Source organism: Rana temporaria, chromosome 4 (genome assembly GCF_905171775.1).
Source record: "Rana temporaria chromosome 4, aRanTem1.1, whole genome shotgun sequence".
NCBI lineage: Eukaryota > Metazoa > Chordata > Amphibia > Anura > Ranidae > Rana > Rana temporaria.
In genome coordinates this window covers 143,800,614-143,826,200 of record NC_053492.1, presented here as the reverse complement: position 1 = coordinate 143,826,200, position 25,587 = coordinate 143,800,614, and the positions used below count along the sequence as shown (strand labels likewise).

Below are 25,587 nucleotides of genomic sequence, written 5' to 3'. Positions count from 1 at the left end.
TATAGCGCAAAAAATAAAAACCGCAGAGGTGATCAAATACCACCAAAAGAAAGCTCTATTTGTGGGGAAAAAAGGACGCCAATTTTGTTTGTGCGCCACATCGTAAGACCGAGCAATTGTCAGTTAAATCAACGCAGTGCCAAATCGCAAAAACTAGCCAGGTCCTTTACCAGCATATTTGTCCAGGTCTTAAGTGGTTAAAGACCAACAAAAAAGCATACAGTAAAACTTTTATATGAAAAATAATTGCGATTTTGTTGTACGTTTTTCATATTTATTACAATCTACTTGTAACGGAAGGGCCCGTGGGACCCAGAAGCTCCCCGAAGCCTCTTATGTGTAGATCACCCTGTGTCTCTAATAGGGGCACAGGGTGAATGAGAACCCCACTATGGTCTGGGCTAGTCAGATTTAATTGTATATATTATATATATATATATATATTGTGTGTTGGCTGTAGTGTACTATAAAGCTTGCTGTGATTGCATTATATTGTCTGTTGTGATGTAAATGAATCTAGGATGGCTTCTGAGGATCTGTCATTGTGGCTTGTGCTAATTGACACTGTATTGTGTGAAGGAGTCCTGTGATAAATGTGTATTGCAAGTTAACAGAAAGTCTAAAGGTCATGTGTCAGACATCAGCTGTAGGTAATTAGCTCATGTAAATTATGCCAGAGCTGGAGCCAGAATGTCTACTAAAAGATGTGTATTGGAGCTCGTTAGGAACCATTGTGTGATGATGTGGGTGGAGTTGGGTCATTGTTCATTTTGGTTACTGCAGGATCCTAACTGTATATAAGAGCCTGATTTTCTCAATAAAGGGTCTATTCCTGTGGAACCTCAAACAGAGCTGTGTGTCTCATTATTGGGGTTCATCTGCCTGACTGTGGAGTGTCGGTAGCTGTCTTGGGTTCGGGAATTGAGTATCTTAAACGGCTTTAACCCCTGTCCCATTTGGGGTTCCGTTACAGTACCTTTTTAATTTTTTTTTATTATTATTTCATATAGTGATTTGTAGACTCTTCGACTGGTTGCTGTCTGATGCTCAAAGCAAAGACTTCAAAAATAAAACAGGTTACAAGTTAAGCAAACCACAGAGTGTATGACATTCAATGATTCAGTATAAGTCCTTATGATGAAATTTGTTTTAAGACAACAAATATAGATAGATAGATAGATAGATAGATAGATAGATAGATAGATAAACCTTTTTTTGACATAGGAACCTGTTCAGACTAGGCTCTCACATCATAGCGTTATGCTTTGCCATCCTTTTTATAGTACAAAAATTAATCTTTTCTATTTCCCCATGGATTAGCCTCCTGTATTGTTTTGTTATCTTAATAGGAAACAGAAGATGGACATACATTTTTTATAACTTGTCAAGGCGCCCAGTTCTTTTTAATTAATTACTTAGATATCCAACGACCCATGAATATAATATTGTTTGAAATACACAGAATTTCTTTGAAAATGTAATTTTACGCTGTAAAAGTATCTCTACATAATAGTGCATTCTTTTCTTTTTTTTTCTTAATTCAACACAATGACATTTTAAAGCCTTGATATCTTTTTTTAAACAACTGAAGAAACACATGCATATCTATTGGCATACAAGCCAGAGCTTTTAATGCCTTGAGATACTGACTAAGGCCGCGTACAGACGAGCATACATGTACGATGAAATCGGTCCGCCGGACCGTTTTCACCGTACATGTATGCCCGGGGATTTCTGTATGGTGGCTGTACTCACCATCATACAGAAATCCGCGCGTAAACAATACGCGGGGTGTGTCGGCGCCGTCGCCGCGATGATGACGTGGCGATGTGGGCGGCCCTGCCAGTTCAATGCTTCCACGCATGCGTCAAAGTCATTCGACGCATGCGAGGGATGGCGGGCGCTCGGACATGTACGGTAGGTCTGTACAGACGACCGAACATGTCCGAGCGGGCAGGATTTCAGCGGGCTGTTTTAAAACAAGTCCAGAAATATTTGCCCGCTGGAAAAAGGCCCGGCGGGCAAATGTATGCTGGAATCCTGTCCGCTCGGGCCTACACATGACCGAACATGTCTGCTGACATGTTCGGTCGTGTGTACGGCCCCTTAGAAGTCTATTTAGGCCCCGTACACACGACCGAACATGTCTGCTGAAACTGTTCGGTCGTGTGTACGGCCGACCGGACAGGTTTCCAGCGGACATTTGTCCAGCCGACCGTTTTCCAGCGGACAAAAATTTCTTAGCATGCTAAGAAACATGTCCACTGGAAGCCTGTCCGTCGAACATGTTCGGTTGTCTGTACAGACTCCCCGTACATGTCCGCTCGGCCGCCATCCCTCGCATGCGTCAAAGTGATTCGACGCATGCGTGGAAGCATTGACCTTCCAGGGCCGCGCATGTCGCCGTGTAATCGTCGCGGCGATGGCACGGCCACGTCACCGCGTATCGTGTATGCGCGGATTTCTGTCTGATGGTGTGTACAACCATCAGACAGAAATCTCCGGGTGGACATGTCCGCTGAAAACGGTCCGGCGGACCTTTTTCAGCGGACAGTCCGTCCGTGTGTACGAGGCCTTAGAAAAAAATAAAAAATAAAATGCTGTGCAAATTCCTTGAATTATACCCATAATGTTTTTAATAGCTGTTAAATTTCAGTTTTTACTTCCCTACTTGCGCTAGGCAAATGTAACATTCCCTAACATTCGATCCTAAGAGAAAAATAGACTTAAAGTGAATGTAAAGTCTATTTTTTTTCCCTTAAAAATAAACATGTTATACTTACATGCTCTGTGCAGTGGATTTGCACAGAGCAGCCTGGATCCTCCTCTTTTCAGGTCCCTCCCTCCTGTTAAGTGCCCTCACAGCAAGCAGCTTGCTAAGGGGGCACCCGAGCCAAGTCACAGCTCGCTGTGTCCATTCAGACATGGAGCTGTGGCCCGGCCCCACCCACTTCTCTAGTGATTGGCTGGCTGACTTTGATTGACAGCAGCAAGAGACAATGGCGCTTCACTGTTGTCTCAGCCAATGAGGAGCGGAGTCCTGGTTAGTGGAGTGTCTCGTGTAACATCGCTGGATAGAGAGCGGGCTCAGATAAGTATTATGGGGGCTGAGGGGGCTGCTGCACACAGAAAGCTTTTTATCTTAATGCATAAAATGCATTAAGATAAAAAACCTTTTGACTTTACAATCACTTTAAAGAGATGCTCTGGTCAGCTAAAAAAATTAAAAATTCTATAGCTGCTGACATTTTTAATATACAGACATATGATCCAATATGATCTAAGGCTGTCATCACCCGGGCTGGTTCTTTGCTGGTCTTCGAATCATTGGCACTGCCTTCTTGCTTGTGGAAAGCTGACTGTAACTTCCTGGTGTTTAGGAGCCGGCTTCATTAGGCTACATTCATACCAGCGATTTAGACTGATGCGATTTGTAGAGGCAGGAATCTTCTGATTCCTGCTGTGGCTGTGAGAGGCTAGGTGTGGCTGTCTGCCCCGTTCACTATAATGACAGATCACTGGTGGCGGCAGTTATTCGCGGTTCTCTGCACCGCAAACGATTACCTGTGGTGCTCACTGCTGGACACACTTTGTGTGCAACCTGACATTATAGTGAATGAGGCCAGTGACCACACCTAGCCGCTTACAGTCGCAGCAGGAATTAGGAGGTTCCTGCCACTACAATTCACACCAGACTAAATTGTCAGTGTGATTGTAGCAGTAAGCTGTCAGTGGTCAACAGAAGAATATTCATACACTTAGCTTAAGAGAAAAAGACAAAGGCCCGGACTCACAGACACTGGTGCATATTTATGCCGCCGTAGCGTATCTCCTTTACGCTACGCCGACGCAGCGCAGAGAGGCAAGCACTGGATTCACAAAGCACTGCCTCACAAATCTGTGCTGGGTTTCTCAGGCGTAAGTCAGCGTAAGTGGAAGTGGGTGTGAGCCATGCTAATGAGGCGTGACCCCATGCAAATGATGGGCCGAGCGCCAGACAGATACGTATCGCCAACTGCACATGCGCTGTCCCGTGGGCGCATCTCAGTGCGCATGCTCACAATCGCGTCGAAACAACTGCCTAAGATACGACGGATCACTGCCTATGGCGTGAATGTAACCTACGCCCAGCCATATTCACGTCCAACGTAAACGATGCAAAATACGACGGCTTGAGTTCCCTGGTGCAGACCTTTGCATGTCTGCTGCTGAGTTACACCTCCTTTATGGGGAATAACTTTGCGCCCACTCTACCCCGGCGTAGGCAAGTTACGTCGGTCGGATGAAGCCTATTTTCAGGCGTATCTAGTTTTGTGGGCACGGTGCACAGATACGACGGCGCATATTTGCACTTACGCGGCGTATCTCGAGATACGTCGGCGCAAGTGCTTTGTGAATCCGGGCTAAAGTGTAAAGTGTAATCAAACCTTTTTTTCTCAAACAATAGGTGCTGGAATTTAACCACGACTGCACAAAACTCCTCCCCCACACACACCCTCCAAATCACATTAAATAGTTGGTGTGGTCAGTCAAATTTCACAAACAGTAGGAGGGTCTTAAAGGGGCATTAAATACCAGGATTGCATTACATACAGAGTGCAGAGCTGTCACTTGTAAACACAGAAACCAGACTTCTGTGTTTACAAGTGATTGTGGTGAGTAGGGTTGCCACCTCATCCCTTTAAAACAGAACACATATGAATTCCACAGGTTCTGAGGCTAATTTAATTTAGATAAGGCTCCACTTGAGTTCAATTACCACCTTAATCAGCCACAGAACCTGTGTAATTCATATGTGTTCTGTTTTAAAGGGATGAGGTGGCAACCCTAGTGGTGAGCAGGCACCAAAGGGTCTGAGCCAAAGGTGGTGGAACTGAGTTCCCCCAAGTTCCCCCTGAAAAAAAGCCCTGAGTGTAATGCTTGTACATCTTCTTCCAATGTCTCCACTCCAGGTAGGGTTGCCACCTCATCCCTTTAAAACAGAACACATATGAATTACACAGGTTCTGAGGCTAATTTAATGCAGGTAAGGCACCAAATGAGTCTAATTACCACCTTAATTAGCCACAGAACCTGTCTAATTCATATGTGTTCTGTTTTAAAGGGATGAGGTGGCAGCCCTAACTCCAGGTGCATTTAGAATGCCACATGACTGCACCATAGTGAATTTGTATTGTATTGTAGCACACAACTGAGCCAAGCTTAATTTAAAGTGCAACTCCACATTTGTTGAGAAAAAGACATTCCCCCCTGGGAGATCTATGTACATTGCAGGGATTTTAACAAACTTTGTTGCAGATTCCTAACTTTTGTTATTCTGAAGAAATCCCTGTGTTTTTCTCTGTGTCTAAAGTGAGTCTAATGGGAGTGGTTTCATATTTATCAATCAGCTGTGGTACCTGCAAGGCACTAATGAGGAAATCTCCTGGGCCTGCATCCTTTAGGGCCCTTTCACACGTGCGGACCGTATGGGCTCTTTCACACGGAGCGGATCCGTATTAATCCGCTCCGTTAGCCCGTTTGGCTCAGCGGGGATTCCTCCGTTATTCCCCGCTGAGCTGTCGGCGGACAGGGCAGTCCCCGCACACTGTGCAGAGACCGCCCTGTCTTTGCTCTGCTCTCCCCTATGGGGAATCGGATGAATACGGACCGTGTGTCTGTATTCATCCGATCCGGTACGCCAGACGGAAGAAAAATAGGGTTTTCTTCGGTCTGAAAAAGCGGAACTTTGCGGACGCGGATCGTTGCGGACGTTAGCGGATGCATCTTCCGCTAACGTCTGCAATCCCATAGAGATACATTACAAGTCCGTAAACGGACTTGTAATAAACGGACCGTTCGTCCGCCCGTGTGAAAGGGCCCTATGTCCGCATTTTAATCCGTCCGTTGCGGATGAAAACGGGACATACATTGGTCCCTATGTGATTACGGCCCGTAATCGTCCGCCTCCGCAAAGATCCGCATTTGCAGACTGAAGAAAAAAAAAAATTCTTCCGTCTGCCGGATCGGATGAACACGGACATACGGTCCGTGTTCATCCGATCCCCCCATAGGGGAGAGCGGAGGAAAGACAGGGCGGTCCCTGCACAGTGTGCGGGGACCGCCCTGTCAGCTGCCAGCTCAGCAGGGATTTTACAGAGGATCCCCGCTGAGCTTTTGCGGACACACGGAGCGGATCATTACTGATCCGCCCGTGTGAAAGGGCCCTAAGAGGTGATTTCCTATTGGGAGTATCTCACCAAAAATGACATTTTTGTTTCAGGGAATGCCTAAAATCTGACTTGTATCTTAGTGTAGACATCTGTGAAAATCAGTGAGCCAATCACACAAGCAGGAAATTATGTTTCTGGGGGGTTTACACATTCTGGGCGTAGCGTATCTTAGTTTACGCTATGCCGCCGCAACTTTGAGAGGCAAGTGCTGTATTCACAAAGCACTAAGTAAATGTGCCGGCGTAAGCACGCCTAAATCAAATGAGGAACAGGGGAGCGTGTTTTATGTGAACTAAGCATGCCCCCACGTAAATTACGCTTTTTTCAAACGGCGCATGCGCGTGCATGCTCAGTATCACGTCGAATTTTCAAATTAAATTACGCCCGCTCAATGCCTAGACGACGTGAACGTAATTTACGCAAAGCCCTATTCACGAACGTTTTACGCAAACGACGTAAAAAATTTGACGCTGGCCCGACGTCTATACTTAACATTGCGTACGCCTCATAGAGCAGGGGTAACTATACGCCGGAAAAAGCCTTACGCAAACGACGTAAAAAAATGCGTCGGGCGGACGTACGTTTGAGAATAGGCGTATCTAGCTAATTTGCATACTCTACGCGGAAATCAACGGAAGCGCCACCTAGCGGCCAGCGTAAATATGCACCTAAGATCCGATGGCGTACTAAGACGTACGTCAGTCGGATCTAGCCCACATTCTGACGTATCTTGTTTTGTGAATACAAAACAAAGATACGCCGGCGCATCGTAGAACTTACGCGGCGTATCAATAGATACGCCGCCGTAAGTTCTTCGTTGGATCTGGCCCTCTGTGTACAGAACAACTCCAGGTAGCCATATTGCATTGCATTGTCGGAAAATTACAGAACTGCAGATTGAAAAAGAAAGACAATGTTTAATAACATTCAATTACAGTATGACTTGTGATGAAATTGTATACGCTATATTATTTTTTCTTTATTTACAATTTTTTTCCCCCACGAAAGTGGAGTTGCCATTTAACCACTTGCTCACCGCCTACAGTCGAAATACGGCTGCAAAGCGGTTGCTTAACTCTGGGAGGACGTCCATGCAGATGCAGCAGATGCATCACGAGTGCTGTGGGCTGGATCTGTGACACATGCAGTCACAGATCCAGCCAGCCATCCATCCCTGCTCAGCCATCCCTGCCCCATACTGTGCAATACTACACACCTATACTGTGCAATAATCTGCAATACCCCACACTACTCTGCAATACCCCACACTACTCTGCAATACCCCACAATGCTCTGCAATACCCCACAATGCTCTGCAATGTCGCCTATGGGGATTTTTAAGTAGCGAAGTTTGGCGCCATTCCACGAGCGTGTGCAATTTTGAAGGGTGACATGTTGGGTATCTATTTACTCGGCGTAACTTGATCTTTCACATTTATGCAAAAGAATGAAGAAAAAATACTAAATTTGCTAAATTTTATAACAGAAACAAAGAAAAATTCATTTTTTTTTACAGAATTTTCAGTCTTTTTTCTCTTATAGCGCAAAAAATAAAAAACCCACTGGTGATTAAATACCACCAAAAGAAAGCTCTATTTGTGTGAAAAAAAGGACGAAAATTTCATTTGGGTACAGTGTTGTATGAATGAGTAATTGTCATTCAAATTGTGAGAGCACCGAAAGCTGAAAATTGGTCTGGTTATTAAGGGGGTTTACGTGCCCAGTGATCAAGTGGTTAAGCATGTTTATTGAACTTCAAACAATTTATTTACAGCTGAATATCTACTGACAGTTCTATATGTGTTTTACATATACAGTGCCTTGAAAAAGTATTCATACCCCTTGACATTTTCCACATTTTGTCATGTTACAACCAAAAACGTTAATGTATTTTTTGGGGATTTTATGTGATAGACCAACACAAAGTGTCACATAATTGCAAAATAAAAGGAAAATGATAAATGGTTTTCATTTTTATTTAAAAATATATATAAGAAAAGTGTGGCGTGCATTTGAATTCAGCTCCACCTTTCACTGCAATTACAGCTGCAAGTCTTTCGGGGATGTTTCTACCAGCTTTGCACATCTAGAGAGTGACAATTTTGCCCATTCTTCTTTGCAAATTAGCTAAAGCTCTGTCAGATTGGATGGAGAGCGTCTGTGAACAGCAATTTTCAAGTCTTGCCACAGATTTTCAGTTTGATTTAGGGTCCTTTCACACGTGCGGACCGTTCGTCCGTTTTTTCATACGTCCGTTTACGGACTGCAATGCTTTCCAATGGGATAGCGTACGTTAGCAGGTGAGCATCCGCTAACGTCCGTTAACATCCGTCTCCGTTAAGCTCCGTTTTTTTGAACGGAAGAAAACCCTATTTTTCTTCCGTCAAAAAAACGGAACGGACGAAAAACGGATGTTAGCGGACGATTCGTTTAACATCCGATCCGCTAACATCCTTTTTTCATCAAAATATGTAATAAAAATAAAGTTCTAACAAAAAAAAAACGGATATGAAAACGGATGAAAAACGGATGACAACTGATGAAAAACGGATGTAAAACGGATGAAAAACGGATGACAACTGATGAAAAACGGATGAAAAACGGATGAAAAAACGGATCAACTGATGATAAAAAACTGATCTAAAAATGGTCCGCACGTGTGAAAGGACCCTTAGGTATGGAATTTGACTTGGTCATTCTAACACATATATGTTTTATCTAAACCATTCCATTGTAGCTCTGGCTATATTTTTAGGGTCCTCCATCCCAGTTTTAAGTGTTTTGCAGACTCCAATGGGTTTTCTTTTAAGATTCCCCTGTATTTAGCTCCATCCATCTTCCCATCAACTCTGACCAGCTTTCTTGTCCCTGCTGAAGGTGGATGGTGTGTTCAGGGTGATGTGTAGCGTTAGTTTTCTGCCACACATAGCGTTTTGCTTTTAGGCCAAAAAGTTTAATTTTGGTCTCATCTGACCAGAGCACCTTCTTCCACACGTTTGCTGTTTCCACCACATGGCTTCTCGCAAACTGAAAATGGGACTTCTTATGGTTTTCTTTCAACAATGGTTTCTTCTTGCCACTCTTCCATAAAGGCCATATTTGTGGAGTGCACTAATAGTTGCCCTGTGGACAGATTCTCCCACCTGAGCTGTGGATCCCTGCAGCTCCTCCAGAGTTACCATGGGCCTCTTGGCTGCTTTTCTGATTAATGATCTCCTTGCCTGGCCTGTCAGTTTAGGTGAACGGCCATGCCTTAGTAGGTTTGCAGTTGTTTCATATTCTTTTCATTATCAGATGATGGATTGAACAGTGCTCCGTGAGATGTTCAAAGCTTGGGAATTATTTTTATAACCTAACCCTGCTTTAAACTTCACTACTTTATCAACTGACCTGTCTGGTATGTTCTTTGGTCTTCATGATGCTGTTTATTCACTAAAGTTCTCTAACCAACCTCTGAGGGTTTCACAGAACAGCTGTATTTATACTGAGATTTAATTACACACAGATGGACTCTATTTACTAATTAGGTGACTTCTGAGGGCACTTGGTACTACTAGATTTTAGTTAGGGTAAGCAGAGTAAAGACGGCTAAATACAAATGCATACCACACTTTTCAGATTTTTATTTGTAAAAAATATTGAAAACCAATTATCATTTTCCTTCCACTTCACAATTATGTGCCACTTTGTGTTGGTCTATCACATAAAATCCCAATGAAATTCACTTATATTTTTGGTTGTAACATGACAAAATGTGGAAAATTTCCAGGGGATATGGATACTTTTTCACGGCACTGTAGATTTATCATAAACTCATGCATAAATGTGTGACATGGGGAAATTAATATACCAATATCTCTATATTGACCTTAAAGGAACATACTGTATAGGGTGCTTGAAGAAAGAGGTCTGTTGTGGACCCTTGTATAGTCGAAATGTATGGGCATTAACACTTGACAAAACAGACAATCAAATACATGTGGTAATTTGCCACAAAAGTCTGAATCTGGCTTTAAATTTTCTTAATTGGTGAAATACCATATAGATAATTAGTTTTTTTCGTGTCAGGGCTTTACACCTAAACAAAAAAAACAGTATGCAGATGTTTTATATGGCTTTTTTTTTTTTTTTTTTTTTTTTACTGCATTTTGTGTTTTGTAGTACATGGAAGGTTATTTTAAACATAGAAGAACTCCAGGAAAAATCTTTTTTTTTTTTTCTAATTTATGGGCCAGCTTGGTTATCTGTATTTATCAAGGACTGCAGGGGAGTCTCAAAATCGCAATAGTAGTCTGAACCACATACAAGAAGTGCTTTTCTGTTCAGGTGGTGCTGGAGCAACTGGTACACTGAATACAGGGGCCCGGATTCAGATAGGAGATACGACGGCGTATCTCCTGATACACCGTCGTATCTCTGAGTCCGGCCGTCGTATCTATGCGCCTGATTCAGAGAATCAGTTACGCATAGATATCCTTAAGATCAGACTGGTGTAAGTGTCTTACACCGTCGTATCTTAGGCTGCATTATCACGCTGGCCGCTAGGTGGCGCTTATGTATAGTTGCGTGAGGAATATGCAAATTAGGTAGTTACGCCGATTCAGAAACGTACGTCCGGCCGGCAAATTTTTACGTTGTTTGCGTAAGTCGTTCGCGAATAGGGCTGGACGTAATTTACGTTCACGCCGAAAGCAATGACGTTTTGCGGCGGATTTTCGAGCATGCGCACTGGGATTTTTTCACGAACGGCGCATGCGCCATTAAAAAAAAACGTAAAATACGCGGGGTCAACTCAAATTTAAATAAAACACGCCCCCAACATCCCCATTTGAATTAGGCAGGCTTACGCCGCCACACATACGTTACGCCGCCGTAACTAAGGGCGCAAGTTCTTTCTGAATACAGAACTTGCGCCCAAAGTTACAGCGGCGTAACGTATCTTAGATATACGTTACGCCGGGTGGACAGATAGACCATTCTATCTGAATCCGGCCCAGGGAGTTATGCTGGCCATACACTATACGAAAAATCGTCCGAAAATCGGTCGTTCAGAAAGTTTGTTCGTTTTTCGAACAGTTAATGGGCAAAAAATCGATAATCGTTGGGATATTTTTGAGCCGAAAAAATGAAGGACAAGTTTGGAAATTTTCTGCTGAACGAACGATAAATTGAAAGGTTAATGTGATTTTTCGTATAGTTTTTTGCCAGCATTACTCTCTTGAAAGCTCCTCTATTCAGAAAATGTGTTGTATTATTTTCGGTGGATACAAGGTGTTCTCTGATTGGACAAGGTTATTTTGTGACATCATTGGCCCTTCATCAATGCCTCATCCTATAAGGCCTCGTACAGACGACCGGATCTATCCGCTGGGATTGATCCGCGGATCAGTTCCAGCAGACAGATCCGGTTGTGTGTACGTCCGAGCGGACATTTCCCGGCGGATTAAAATCCAGCCGACGGATTCCCAGCGGATAAAAATTTCTTAGCATGCTAAGAAATCTATCCGCTGGATTCCAGTCCAGCGGATTGATCCGGTCGTCTGTACAGACTCACCGGATCAGTCCGTCCGCTCCCCTCCCTCGCATGCGTCATAATGATTCGACGCATGCGTGGAAGTATTTACCTTCCAGTGTTGCACCGTCACCGCGACGATGACGCGGCGACGGTGCGACACGTCACCGCGGATGCATTCTGCGATGATTTCGATCTGATGGTGTGTACAGCCATCAGATCCAAATCCGCCAGAGGATTTATCCGCTGGAAACTGTCCGGCGGACCGTTTCCAGCGGATATCCTCTCGTGTGTACGGGGCCTTACAGAACATCTTATATTTATTAAATCACATTTTCTGAATAATGTACATGCCAAGTGAGCACCATCATTGTGTCCAGTGTACCAAAGAGGAAGCTACTCCAGCACTGTCGAAACAGGAAAGTTGTGTCACTTCCTGTATTATATATCACCCTGTAGATTAATATTAACAAAATTGTGATTAAGACGTTGGAAATGATTGGCTGTCACTTGCTGTGTGCTTTGAAGAGTATAAATAAGAAATAGTCTAAAGTCTCAGGGTACAGCTTACAAGTGTGTGCAAAGCTTTCTTCTCCTTTTGTTTTTATTTAGTAAAATGATCAACTTGTCTCAGCCAGACACCATTGATGAGAGAGCCATTAACAAGACTAAACTTACACCATTCACAATCTCAGTAAGTGGTCAACATACTACTAAATTACCTCTATAGAATAGTTGTTTTCTTTTTAAACTAATAAGCATTATGTTGTTATATTTCTCCAGGAAAACATTAATTTGGCCCTGAATTCCGCTTCTGCCATTGGCTGTACAGTAGTAAATATAGGCGCACACGATTTACAAGAAGGAAAGCCACACTTAGTTCTTGGACTTCTCTGGCAGATCATTAAGGCTGGTTTGTTTGCTGACATTGAAATCTCCAAAAATGAAGGTAATTAGAGAAAGAAAGTCACTTATTTATATAAAGAGTGCAAAGAGTATGAACTGTGACTGAGTGCTGTGGTTGTTCTTTGAATTACTGAATAAGGGTAGTAAAGTGCTGTTTACTATTTAGTAAAATATGTGTAACATTGTGAGTTGTTGTCCTTTTCTAGCTCTCATTGCATTACTAAAAGACGGGGAGACACTGGAAGATTTGATGAAATTGTCCCCTGAAGAGCTCCTGCTACGCTGGGTGAACTACCACCTGACCAATGCTCAGTGGTCAAATATAAACAATTTCAGCAGTGACATTAAGGTGTGTCTAGAACTAGCTACATTTTCTTTACATCTAACTTTGTTCAACAGTCATTGGTATTGATGGGGACAAGCAGGGCCGTTTGAAGGAATTTTGGGGCCCCAAGCAAAATGGGGGCCCCCCAAGCATGTAAAGCCTACGTTAACGATACACTATTTTTTTTTCTATTCTTACCTCCCGTTCTTTCCTGTAGGCTGCCGCTGTAGCGTGAGCGAGCTCCTCTTCCCCCTGCCTCTTCCCCAGTCCCCTATCAGATAGTGCCGGGTACTGCGCGTGGTACAGGAGATTCAGTTTCCTGTCTTCCCCGCCGGACTGAAAGGAAGTGAGCACTCAGTGTACACTTCCTATCAGTCCGGCCGGGAACAGGAAACTGAATCTCCTGTACCACGCACGGTACCCGGTCAGACTGACAGGACTCCAGGTGGAAGGAAGAGGAGCTCGGCCATGCTACAGCCTGGGAAGGGGAAGTTGGGGGCCCCAGGCCAGCCTCTGGGCCCCAAACAATTGTTTGTTTTGCCTGTCCTGTAGCGACGGGCCTAGGGGCAAGTACCCATTGTAGGAAAACTATGACAAAAGAAAACTACAGTATATGATTATCAAAATGAGGGAAGCCACCACACACATATACTATACCTATAAAAAATAACATTCAGAAAATGTACTGTATATACATTATATATATATATATATATATATATATATATATTATATTATATTATATTATATTATATTATATGCATTTATGTCCTGTGGTTTCTTTGCTCCCTTTTCTCCTTTTTTGCCCACTTACGTCCCACATTAAATTGACAGCCACATGGCTTAGTCATCTCTCTGACCTTCTCACTGATGCTTGTAAAAGGAAGAGAAAGAAACATTACAAATTATAGCTGTAGTTTCTAATAAACTGTGAGTTACAGCATGGCATTATTTCTTCTCCAAGACATACAGCTGCTGTAACATTACAATCTTAGCTAGCTGTTCTTTCCTTCTATTTAACGTATAGCTTTTTATTCACTGCAAATACTAGTCTATTCTATTATCTTTCAGTCTTTAGCTAATGTGGCAGCCAGGCCCGGATTTACTCTCTTTGCCGCCCCAAGGCCGGTCCCTTCAATGCCGCCCCAAGGCTGGGTCCTTCAATGCCGCGCCCCGCCAAAAAAACCCTGAAAGTCCCCCAACCCGTGCCCATTATTGCCGCCTCACTGTGCCCATCATTGCCGCCTCACCATCATTGCAGCCTTACCGTGCCCTCATTGCAGCCTCACCATCACTGCTGCCTTACTGTGCCTTCATTGCAGCCTCCCTCACCATCATTGCTGCCTTACTGTGCCATCATTACAGCCCCCCTCACCATCATTGCAGCCTTACTGTGCCAAACAATGTAGCCTCACCAGTTAGTGTGTGCATTAGGCACATCGGGCATCTCCTGCTCCTGCTGTGTCACAGAGCTCACTGTGAAAAGTAGACAGAACGCTGCCTCTATCACACAAGCTGGTCTAGGAGGAGGGCGGGACTTTTATCACAGCGCGCCCAAACTTTTCACAGTGAGCTCCGTGACACAGCAGTCTCCCGCTGTGTGTTACAACCGGCGCGGCTCCTGCACCCACTGCTGCCCAGAGGCCTGGCCTCGTGACCTTGTCTAGAATCCAACCCTGGTGGCAGCAAATGCTGTAGCACTCTACTCCAGCTTTTTCCTACACTTCCAACTTCTGCTACTTTACTGTCAGCAATCCAAAGCCCTGTTCACATCTGGTGATTTGGGATTGTAGGCAAAATCACAGTGGTTCTGCCCGTTATCCCAAATCGCACTTCACTAGTGGAAAAATGCACCACATGTGTTTGAGTCGCATTCATTTTTAATGGCACCTAAATGCGGAGCAGTTTTGCTGCAATTTTACGTCACCTTAAAAGGAGCAGGAGTTTCTTTTTGGCGACAAGTTTCCCACAATGTGGTTTGCCGTGATTGCATTGCGATTGGGCATCACAGTGATTCTGACCACGATCCCAAATTGCCAGATGTGTACAGGGCCTAATAGTTGCTGCATATTACTGAATTCCTCCCTCAGATCTCCAGCTGACCCAGACTTTCTCTTACACCTTTAGCTGAAGAAACCATGAGTACCTGCTTATGTTTTTTTCTCTATTTCCACTTACAACTACTGCAAAGCTGATCATTGTTGCATTTATCATGATCATGTTCTCAGACCTCCTGCTGGTGAGGAACTACAAGACTTAAGCCAACCATACATGGATAAAAATTCATCTGGTTCAGCAGGGGCTGGCCGAATTTTTGACCCATGTATGGGCAAGTCTGGCTGTACACAAGTTGATCGACTTGTATACAACCAGCCTGTCGGGTTTTTCTTGAATGATCAGTGTCCCAGCTGTCAGAATACAATACCACAGTGGGAGGATTATTCCCCCATCCACATCAAATGTGTGGATGGGGGAATCATATCATTTTTTTCCATTTAACCTGCTGGTTGAACAGAAGAAAAAATAATCAATGTAATGGCTGCTTTAACATTCTGCCATACTTTTAATCACACTTCCAACTAAGCGTGCAATGGGTTTTAAGGTTTCCAGGAAGTTGTACAAGATGGCTAAGGTGGTGTGCACTACTTTAAGGTAAAAACGCTCAGGGTAAAGATCTACTTACAATCTTATAGAATACCTCTAGTTCATTTATCAGCACTCACGCGGCACATTTGTTTTTACATAAAAAAAAATTGTGTTTAGCTCACATCCTCCGTCAACGAAGAGCGGAAAACTTTTGTACTCACTATCTATACTTTCACTGGATCCAAGTCCGCCCTTCTCTGAGAAATAGCAGCGGCGTTTGGGGATTACTACACAAAGCTATACAATCTTCATCCAGATAGACCCTCCACTTCTTTGCACATCCATACTGATTGAATCAGGGAATATTTGACTAGATCAGGTTTGCCAACTCTGGCCGAAAGTACTTTGACGTTTTCACTTAGGGGTGTACTCACTTTTGTTGCCAGCGGTTTAGACATTAATGGCTGTGTGTTGAGTTATTTTCAAGGGACAGCAAATCTACACTGTTGGGCCCCTTTCACACCTGCGGACCATTCAGATCAGTTTTTTCAGGCGGATCTGAACGGGCGCTCCATGTAGCTCTATGAAGTGTCGGATGTCAGTGGTGACATGTCCGCTGACACCCGATCAGCCCCGATCCGATCCTCTCCGCTAAAATGTGATGGATGCAAACCCTATTTTGCATCCGTCTGGCGGACCGGATCGGATGAAAACAAACAGACGGTTCGTTTTCATCCAATCCCCCATAGAGGAGAGCAGAGATCTGACAGAGTGGTCCCTGCACAGTATGCAGAGACAGACCTGTCCACTGCCAGCTCAGCGGGGATCAATGGAGCGATCCCTGCTGAGCAAGTGGATGTTTAAAAACGGATCCTCAGGTGTGAAAGGGGCCTTATACAAGAGGTACAATCACTACTTTACATTGTAGCAAAGTGCCATTTCTTCAGTGTTGTCACATGAAAAGATATAATAAAATATTTACAAAAATGCAAGGGGTGTACTCACTTTTGTGAGATACTGTATATATACGCAAATATGTTGCCATTCACTTCTATTTTAAGCTGAATGAGTTGTTTTGCAAGGTGAGGGTTTCATATACTGTACAATAATTTTGGCTGAAGTTGGTACTATTGTGATTATATTTATTTGCTTATATAAAAAAGTCAAAACTTTAATAAACAGAAATTAAACATAAAAAATGTCTGCACTATAAATGTGAAGCATTCTTGATGAACCTTTTTTTATGATTCATAAGTTATCAGTTTTGACAGTTTTTAAAAATTTCACATAATAGAGAATATATATTTTTATGATTTACTCTCATGCTCTTCCCAAACCTCCAGAGGCTGATCTATTAAAGGACCACCTTTATTTCACTAGCACTTCACTTTACATAGCCAATCACATTCATGTGAAATTGAGGGCACAGTAGGAAAACTTTACCCTACTCACTGTATACAAGGTAACAGACATGTACAGAACTCGGCACCCCAAATTTGTAAAAGTATTAAACTCGACCATTACATATGTTTTTCTGCACACACCCTACCTTAAAGGTCATTACTGAGCAATCAGCATCTGTTGTACAATATAATATAAATAGTGCAGGGGTCAGGAGTATGCCATATACAACCTAATGTATGCAATCCCCTTTAGGCAGAACTCTATTGATGGCAGCAAATCCCTGTGACAGCAAACAAGTATGAAACAAATAAGGGTGGCGGAAGGCCTCTCATAACACTGATGCTGAAGATGTCCTCCTGATGGTCTCTGTGAATACTCTATGCTAACTAAGAAGAAGGTAGCCACCAGTGCTATGGGCCTCGCTCACAAACCTGAGATCTTCATGGTCTTCTGGCTCAGCAGTCCATCCTCTGATGGGCAATCCTGTAGGCTGGATGGAAGTGAAAACGCAGGCCCACTATCCCTATAACACAGTGGAGGGGTTAAAACATAACTTACGGTGACTTTAAATACCGATAGATAATTTGAGCTAAGCAGGTCCAAGTGCACAAAAGTGCACTTAGTACTGCACTTTTGTGACCCAGATTGAGCAATGAGCCCGATTTCACTGTTGGCTGACATCACAGAGCCAGTCCAGACTCTGCAGGGATCCTGACAATAATGTCAGGTGCTGAAAGTCTGAGCCAGCCGATCCTGCCCTTTCATAGCCTGTCACTCCAGTGAGTGAGGGGCAGAAAAGTCAGTGCTACTACCCATACAACACATTGATGGCAGAGCTCTCGGGTGCTCGATCCACAGTCGCTGGGTGAGTAGAATAATGTAGGAAAGATGATCTGCACACCGGTTGTTGCTCTTAAAGAATCTTCATTTTATTGAAAAGCCATAGTGTACAAACGCAGATGAAATCAGTTGATGTGTTTCAGCCTATAAGGCCTTAGCTAGAGCACAGAATGGTGGCTGACAGTAACTGCTCTGTGCTCAGAGCGCACCTGAGAACTGAGTGATCAACGGTCTTTGATTGCTCCGTTCTCAGTTTCTTTTAATGAACTAATAGATGCACTCACTCTCAGGCCCCGTACACACGAAAGGATCTATCCGCTGTAATTTATCCCCGGATCACTTTCAGCGGATAGATCCGCTGGTGTGTATAACCCAGCGGATATTTATCCGCGGATATTTTTCGGGCCGATGGTTTTCCAGCGGATCAAAATTTCTTAGCATGCTAAGAAATCGATCCGCTGGAATCCAGTCCAGCGGATTGATCCGATGGTCTGTACAGACTCACCGGATCAATCCGTCCGAATCCATCCCTCGCATGCGTCGTAATGATTCGACGCATGCGTGGAAGTCCTTATATTACAGCGTTGCGCACGTCGCCGCGTCATCATCGCGGCGACGGCGCGACACGTCACCGCGGAGGGAATTCCGCGCGGATTTTGATCTCATGGTTAGTACAACCATGAGATCAAAATCCGCCAGAGGATTTATCCGCGGAAACGGTCCTCCGGACCGTTTCCGCAGATAAATCCTCTCGTGTGTACTAGGCCTAAGAGTTGTATAAACTGTGTGAAGCATCAGCTACATGCAGTATACAGCGCTGTGCTCCAGAACAAAGTCTGCTCAGCCATTGACAAGAAACCTTATATGTTATCAGTGGATGCAAAGCTTCCTTTGATTGATTGACTGAGGCAGAGACTACGACGTTATACCTTGTATTCCTGTGAATGGCTGAGGAGCACTCAACCAACCCTGATTTTGTTCCTGGAGCAGAACAGGAGGTCCTCATCCTGCTGCTGGAACATAGCATGGTATGCAGCTGATGCTACATGCAGTTTACACATTGCACATCTCCCTTGCCCATGGGTCCCATCAATAACCTCTACTTTCTCAGACAGCTCGCTGTACTTTCTTCTTGCCAGTTGGTGGGGCCAAATCAAACTGCTGATGCAGTGATTTGGAGTTCTCCTCTCCCCTGTACAGATTGCCTAGCAGGACTCCTTCTTGGGCACCCAGGGGAGAATTACAAAGTGGTGTGTAAGTGTGGCAAAATTGCATTAATAGTGGGAGAGGCTTAAAACCTAAGCCAACAATATGTACAGAGTACAGGGCTCCTTAGTGGGTAAGGCACAGAGTGCAGGGGTCAGGAATGTCTAATGTACAAAATGTAGAGATCAGGATTGTGTAACACAGAGTGCAGAAGTCAGATAATATGTAATATGCAGAGCGCAGGGGTCTGAAGTGCCTAAAGCCCAAAATGCATGACCATCTACTGGTCTTTAAAGGTTCAGCACTTGCAGATCATTTTACTCCTTTAAAACGGCCATTTGGCCTCCTGAACACCTTTAAACAGCCGTCTAGCTGTACTTTCTCCACTTTGGTCCCCCCTATCTACACCCCTGCGGGTAAAAACAGACCAGGTAAAACATCTACCTTAATAAATCAGTGTGTTATAGTTAACTCATTATGATACTGACATACTAATCTAAATGTATTTATTTTATTCTAAGGATTCCAAAGCATACTTCCATTTGCTAAGAGAGATTGCCCCCAAGAATGAGGTTGACATAGACTTTGCCGGATTTAATGTAAGTTCACACGCTATGTTTCTTAATTTAATAAACATCAAAATAATGGACAGATTCAGAAATGTAGGCAGCTGAAGTTATATGAAAATTTAGAAAATCCCTGTTGGCTGAGCTTTGCTCCATCTCTACCACTTTTTGAGCCTTTCTATTGTTCGGTGAAGCCAACCAGGACAATTAACCACTTAAGGACTGCCTAACGCCGATATACTTCGGTAGAATGGCACGGCTGGGCACAATCACGTACTTGTACGTGATTGGCCAATGCCCAGCCGTGGGTCGCGGGCGTGCGCCCGCAACCCGGTCCGAAGCTCCGTGGACGTGGCCGCGGGACCCGCAGACCCGATCACCGCCGGAGTCCCGCGATCGGTCCTCGGAGCTGAATAACGGGGAGATGTGTGTGTACCGTCTGTTCCCTGATATAGGGAAAGGCGATCAATGATGTCACACGTCCAGCCCCACCCCCTACAGTTAGAAACACATATGAGGTCACACTTAGCCCCTTCAGCGCCCCTAGTGGTTATCTCCCAAACTGCAATTGTCATTTTCACAGTAAACAATGCATTTTTATATAATTTTTTGCTGTGAAAATTACAATGGTCCCAAAATTTGTCAAAATTGTCCGATGTGTCCGCCATAATGTCGCAGTCACAAAAAAAAATCGTGCCAGGAGCCTGTGAACCCGGAAGAAACGCTGAGGGAACATGCGGGGGGCTTGCGATGCATACTAGCACATTATGCCATTATCATGCAGGTTTTTTTGGGGGGGTATTTTTTCCACCAGGGTTTACTATCACTTAAATGTAAACACACAGCAGGTGTTTCTAAGCTGTTACAAACCAACTGAAACCTGACAGTATTTGTTGTGACCTTTGAGGATCTTTGAGATTCAATTACATCAAAGTACATTTATCTAGAGAGGTCAGGGATGGCTTGTTTAATGCTCTTTTGCTGTTTGTTAAGAATGACACAGATGCACTTTACGTGAGAAAATTAGCTTACTGTAAAATAGCTTACACATACCACAAAATAATAGTTACATTGTTTTCCTATAGATATTCTGTACTTGTCTGTCTTTGGTTTTTTGACAGGAACCTAATGATATAAAGCGAGCCAATTACATGTTGAACCAAGCAGACAAACTGGGCTGCCGGCAGTTTGTGACACCATCAGATGTGGCTTCAGGAAACCCTAAATTGAACTTAGCTTTTGTAGCAAATCTGTTCAACATGTACCCAGCTTTGCACAGCACCAATGGGTATGACTTTAATGCAATAGAAGGTAAGTTAAACATCAGGGTATCATGAGCTCCCATAGACTATGCTCTTCTTATTAAGACTCTACCTGTATAATAACCTTGTGTGTATTACTGTCTATTATCATGTAAAAATCTGTCTGTGCCAAGTCTGAGAACACAGCCAAACTATTACTGTTGCTGGGATGCATTTCAGTGAATCTTAGGGAACTTTGATCGGACATGATCGGACTTTCCGATGGGAATTGTGTGATGGCAGGATGTTGTTGAATAATCCGACCATTTGTACGCTCCATCGGACAATTGTTCTCAGAATTTCCCACAACAAATGTGTGATGTCGGATTGACCGATCGTGTGTACGTGGCATAAGACAACATTAGCAGAAGTTGCCCAAAAGGTGGCGCTAAAGAGCTGAAAAAACACATAGGTTTGTGTATGTTGGCCAACAATTCTTTGCCGTTTGTATGCAATACAAGTTCACGGCCAATGCCCTTCGCACAAAATTCCACGGCTTTGTCCGATGGAAATCCGATCGTATGTACGAGGCTTTAGACTAATCATGCTTTAATAGGTTGGGGCTCATACACATTTTTTTAATTGACATAGTGATGCTGAACATTGGAATTGCCCTGAAGAACTGCAGACGTGACGTATTCAGTTCACATTGATGAATGCTATCAGTGTTGATACTAATATAGCAAATAGTTTTTCAGTTTTTTCCTTCTAAATTAGTATCTTATGGGATAAATAATGGCTTAAAGCGGGAGTTCACCCATTTGTAAAAATTTTTTTTTTATCCCCTTAGCTTCCTGCTCGTTCGGTCTAGGGGAATCGGCTATTTGTATTAAAATATGAGCAGTACTTACCCGTTTTCGAGCTGCATCTTCTTCCGTCGCTTCCGGGTATGGGTCTTCGGGAGCGGGCGTTCCTTCTTGAGTGACAGCCTTCCGAGAGGCTTCCGACGGTCGCATCCGTCGCGTCACTCGTAGCCGAAAGAAGCCGAACGTCGGTGCGGCTCTATACTGCGCCTGCGCACCGACGCTCGGCTTCTTTCGGAAAATCGTGACGCGATGGATGCGACCGCCGGAAGCCTCTCGGAAGACTGTCAATCAAGAAGGAACGCCCATTCCCGAAGCCCATACCCGGAAGCGACGGAGAGGATGCATCTCGTAAACGGGTAAGTACTGCACATATTTTAAAATAAATAGCCGATTCCCCTAGTAAAAACGAGCAGGAATCTAAGGGGGAAAAGTGCCCTCTAAGGGTGAACCCCCGCTTTAAGATGTTAACTGACAGTATTTACCTTCTGTAGTGATATGCCCCTCTAGTGAGCACGTTCTATGCATCAGCTCAATTCAATTCATTAGAGTACTATGATGTATTAAGTAGAAGAGGGGAAACTTTTTAGCAGTCTTTAAAGGTAACCTGTGCTTTGCCTACACAAAGCAAAGCAATATGCTCACTTTAATTTCCCCATCCTGAGCATATTGAACTTTAGAACACCCTTTAGAACGACTTCATTCGGCTTTTGGGAGTATGAGAAACCATCCAGTTTAAGCTATGAGTCACTTCTTCAATTGAAGCTTACAAAGGATTCAGACAAATTGGGGCAGATCCACGTGGCGGATCGTAATTTTCGGTAGGCGTAGCGTATCGTATTAACGCTACGCCGCCGCAACTTTGAGAGGCAAGTGCTGTATTCACAAAGCACTTGCCTCTAAAGTTACGGCGGCGTAGCATAAATCTGCTGGCGTAAGGGCGCGGAATTCAAATGTTAAAGATGTGTTTTATGTTAATTTTACTTGACCCAACGTAAATTACGTTATTTCTGAACGACGCATGCGCCGTCCGTGGGGGTATCCCAGTGCGCATGCTCGAAATTAACCCGCAACAAGCCAATGCTTACGACGTGAACGTCATTCTACGCAAAGCCCTATTCGCGAACGACTTACACAAACGACGTAAAATTTTCAAAATTCGACGCGGGAACGACGTCCATACTTAACTTTGAGTACGCCTCATATAGCAGGGATAACTTTACGCCGAAAAAAGCCTTACGGAAACGACGTAAAAAAATGCGCCGGCCGGACGTACGTTTGTAGATTTGTGTATCTAGCTAATTTGCATACTCGACGCGGAATTCGACGGAAGCGCCACCTAGTGGCCAGTGTAAATATGCACCTTAGATCCGACGACGTACTAAGACGTACGCCAGTCGGATTTAGCCCAGCTTCAGGCGTATCTTGTTTTGTGGATACAAAACAAAGATACGCCGGAGCAAAATAGAAGTTATGCGACATATCAATAGATAGGCCGTCGTAACTTCTTCGTGGTTCTGCCCCATTGTGTTATTTCTGTTACATGGAGTGAGTCACATGCTCCTCCATACCTGGAAGTACCTCACATTTTCTTTACTCCCAGCAGTTGGACGGGACAAGGCTTTGACAACGCATTTGATGTTAACAGAATAACACACTTATCCATTATTTATATAAAGAAATTGAACATTCGATTTGAAAATGATTATGTTATTAAATATTAAACATAGTAAAAATAATTCTTATTTAATGAATTAACATTATAAGGGCTTGTGCTGTGTCCATGGGCTTTTGTTTGTAAAAGTTCTGCTCCTCCCCATATACACAGTATCTGTGGGAATGCAAATACAGCTTAAAACAAGTCAAAAGAGGTCCAGTTATACTTAGTAGTGAATTATTTTCAGAGCATGATGCATTTTTGTAATTGCCCATTGACTCTAGACCAAACCCTCTCGACACAAGGACTAATAATTATTTTATCAAAGTCATATTGCATTAATCAATTATTTGATTACTAATACAGTGCCGTTGGGTTATTCTTTTCTATGTATCACAGATACCACCCTTACTTATGTAATAGGTACAGTATATGTTCATTCTTTTAAGCTTCAGAGTGACATTTCTATCAATGTGACCTTTGCATGCATCTAAAGTTTGCTCGTAGTGTGGTTTCTGTGCAGTATGAGGGAACCATATTTTACATAGAATTAAAGAGAGAGAGAGGGAGAGAGGGAGAGAGAGAGAGAGAGAGAGAGAGAGAGAGAGAGAGAGAGAGAGAGAGAAAAGTATTGGGACACTTGTCTTTACATGCACATGAACTTTAATGGCATCTCGGTCCTAATCTGTAGGGTTCAATATTAAGTTGGCCCACCCTTTGCAGCTATAATAGCGTCAACTCTTCTGGGAAGGTTTAGTAGGGTGTCTATGGGAATGTTTCTCCATTCTTTCAGAAGCGCATTTGTGAGGTCAGGCACTGATGTGGACGACATGGCCTGGCTCACAGTCTTAACCCGAAAAAAAACCTTTGGGATGAATTAGAGTGGAGATCAGGACTCTGTTTAGGCCAGTTAAATCCCTCCACCCAAAACTGGCTCATCCATGTCTTTATGGACCTTGCTTTGTGCACTGGTGCACAGTCATGTTGGAACAGGAAGGGGCCATCCACAAACTGTTCCCAAAAAGTTGGGAGCATGAAATAGTCCAAAATGTCTTGGTATGCTGACGCCTTAAGAGTTCCCTTCACTGGAACTAAGGGGCCAAGCCCAACCCCTGAAAAACAACCCCACACATTAATACTCACTCCACCAAATGATTTGGACCAGTGAACAAAGCAAGGTTCATAAAGACATGGATGAGCAAGTTTGGGGTGAAGGAACTTGATTGACTGACCTCAACCCGATAGAACACCTTTGGGATGAATTACAGCTGAGACTGTGTGCCAGGTATTCAGTGCCTGACCTCACAAATGCACTTCTGGAAGAATGGTCAAACATTCCCATAGACACACTCCTAAACCTTGTGGACAGCCTTCAGAAGAGTTGAAGCTGTTATAGCTGCAAAGGTTAGGAAAACTCAATATTGAACATTATGGACTAAGACTGGGATGACATTAAAGTTCATGTGCGTGTAAAGGCAGGTGTCCCAATACTTTTGGTAATATAATGTCTATACTGTATATATATATATATATATATATATATATATATATATATATATATATATATACACACACACATAAATATATAAAGGCTCAGTAGTGCTTGCTTGCATTATTGTAGTATGTGTAAAACTTACTAAGCCAGACAGTCTTGTCTGTACTAGAAAAGGTAGAAGTCTTGTCACTGTTAGAAAAGGGGAGAGAGCAGGTACAATCCGTATAACTTGATCCCCAGCTATTTAGATCTCTTCCCATTATAGCTGTAAATGAAACTCCTTTTTGCTTGGAGATTGCCACTAGCTGCAAGTTTTAAATGTAAATAGGCACTACTTTAAATCTACCCAGGGCTTTTTTTCAGGGGGAACTTGGGGGAACTCAGTTCCACCACCTCTGGCTAAGACCCTTTGGTGCCTGCTCACCACAATCACTTGTAAACACAGAAGTCTGGTTTCTATGTTTACAAGTGACAGCTCTGCACTCTGTGTGTAACCCCCCTGAACTCTGCACTCTGTATGTAATGCAATCCTGGTATTTAATGCCCCTTAAAGACCCTTCTACTGTTTTTGAAATCTGAACAGGGTCGTGGTTGAGTTCCTGCACCTATTTTCTGAGAAAAAAAGCTCTGAATCTACCTAATTTTAAAAACTTATTTTTTTTAATAATTAAAATATAAACTGAAAACACTACACACTCTATGCATAGTTAAAGTATTGAATGAATGACCCCTCTCACTTTCTGCACATTACTCTTGGCCAATGAGGCAGTGAAG

The 25,587-nt window shown here is 43.4% G+C and overlaps 1 protein-coding gene across 2 annotated transcripts in view; it reads left to right on the top strand.

The window, feature by feature from the left end:
- The window catches only part of PLS1 (plastin 1), a 149,870-nt gene that overhangs the window by 96,222 nt on the left and 28,061 nt on the right, over positions 1-25,587 (top strand). For both annotated transcript variants that reach the window (XM_040349119.1, XM_040349118.1), the window contains exons 6-10: positions 12,337-12,418; positions 12,508-12,673; positions 12,837-12,979; positions 19,513-19,590; positions 20,679-20,868. In XM_040349119.1, the coding sequence (XP_040205053.1) occupies positions 12,337-12,418; positions 12,508-12,673; positions 12,837-12,979; positions 19,513-19,590; positions 20,679-20,868 (659 nt within the window). The remainder of the gene's footprint in view (positions 1-12,336; positions 12,419-12,507; positions 12,674-12,836; positions 12,980-19,512; positions 19,591-20,678; positions 20,869-25,587) is intronic.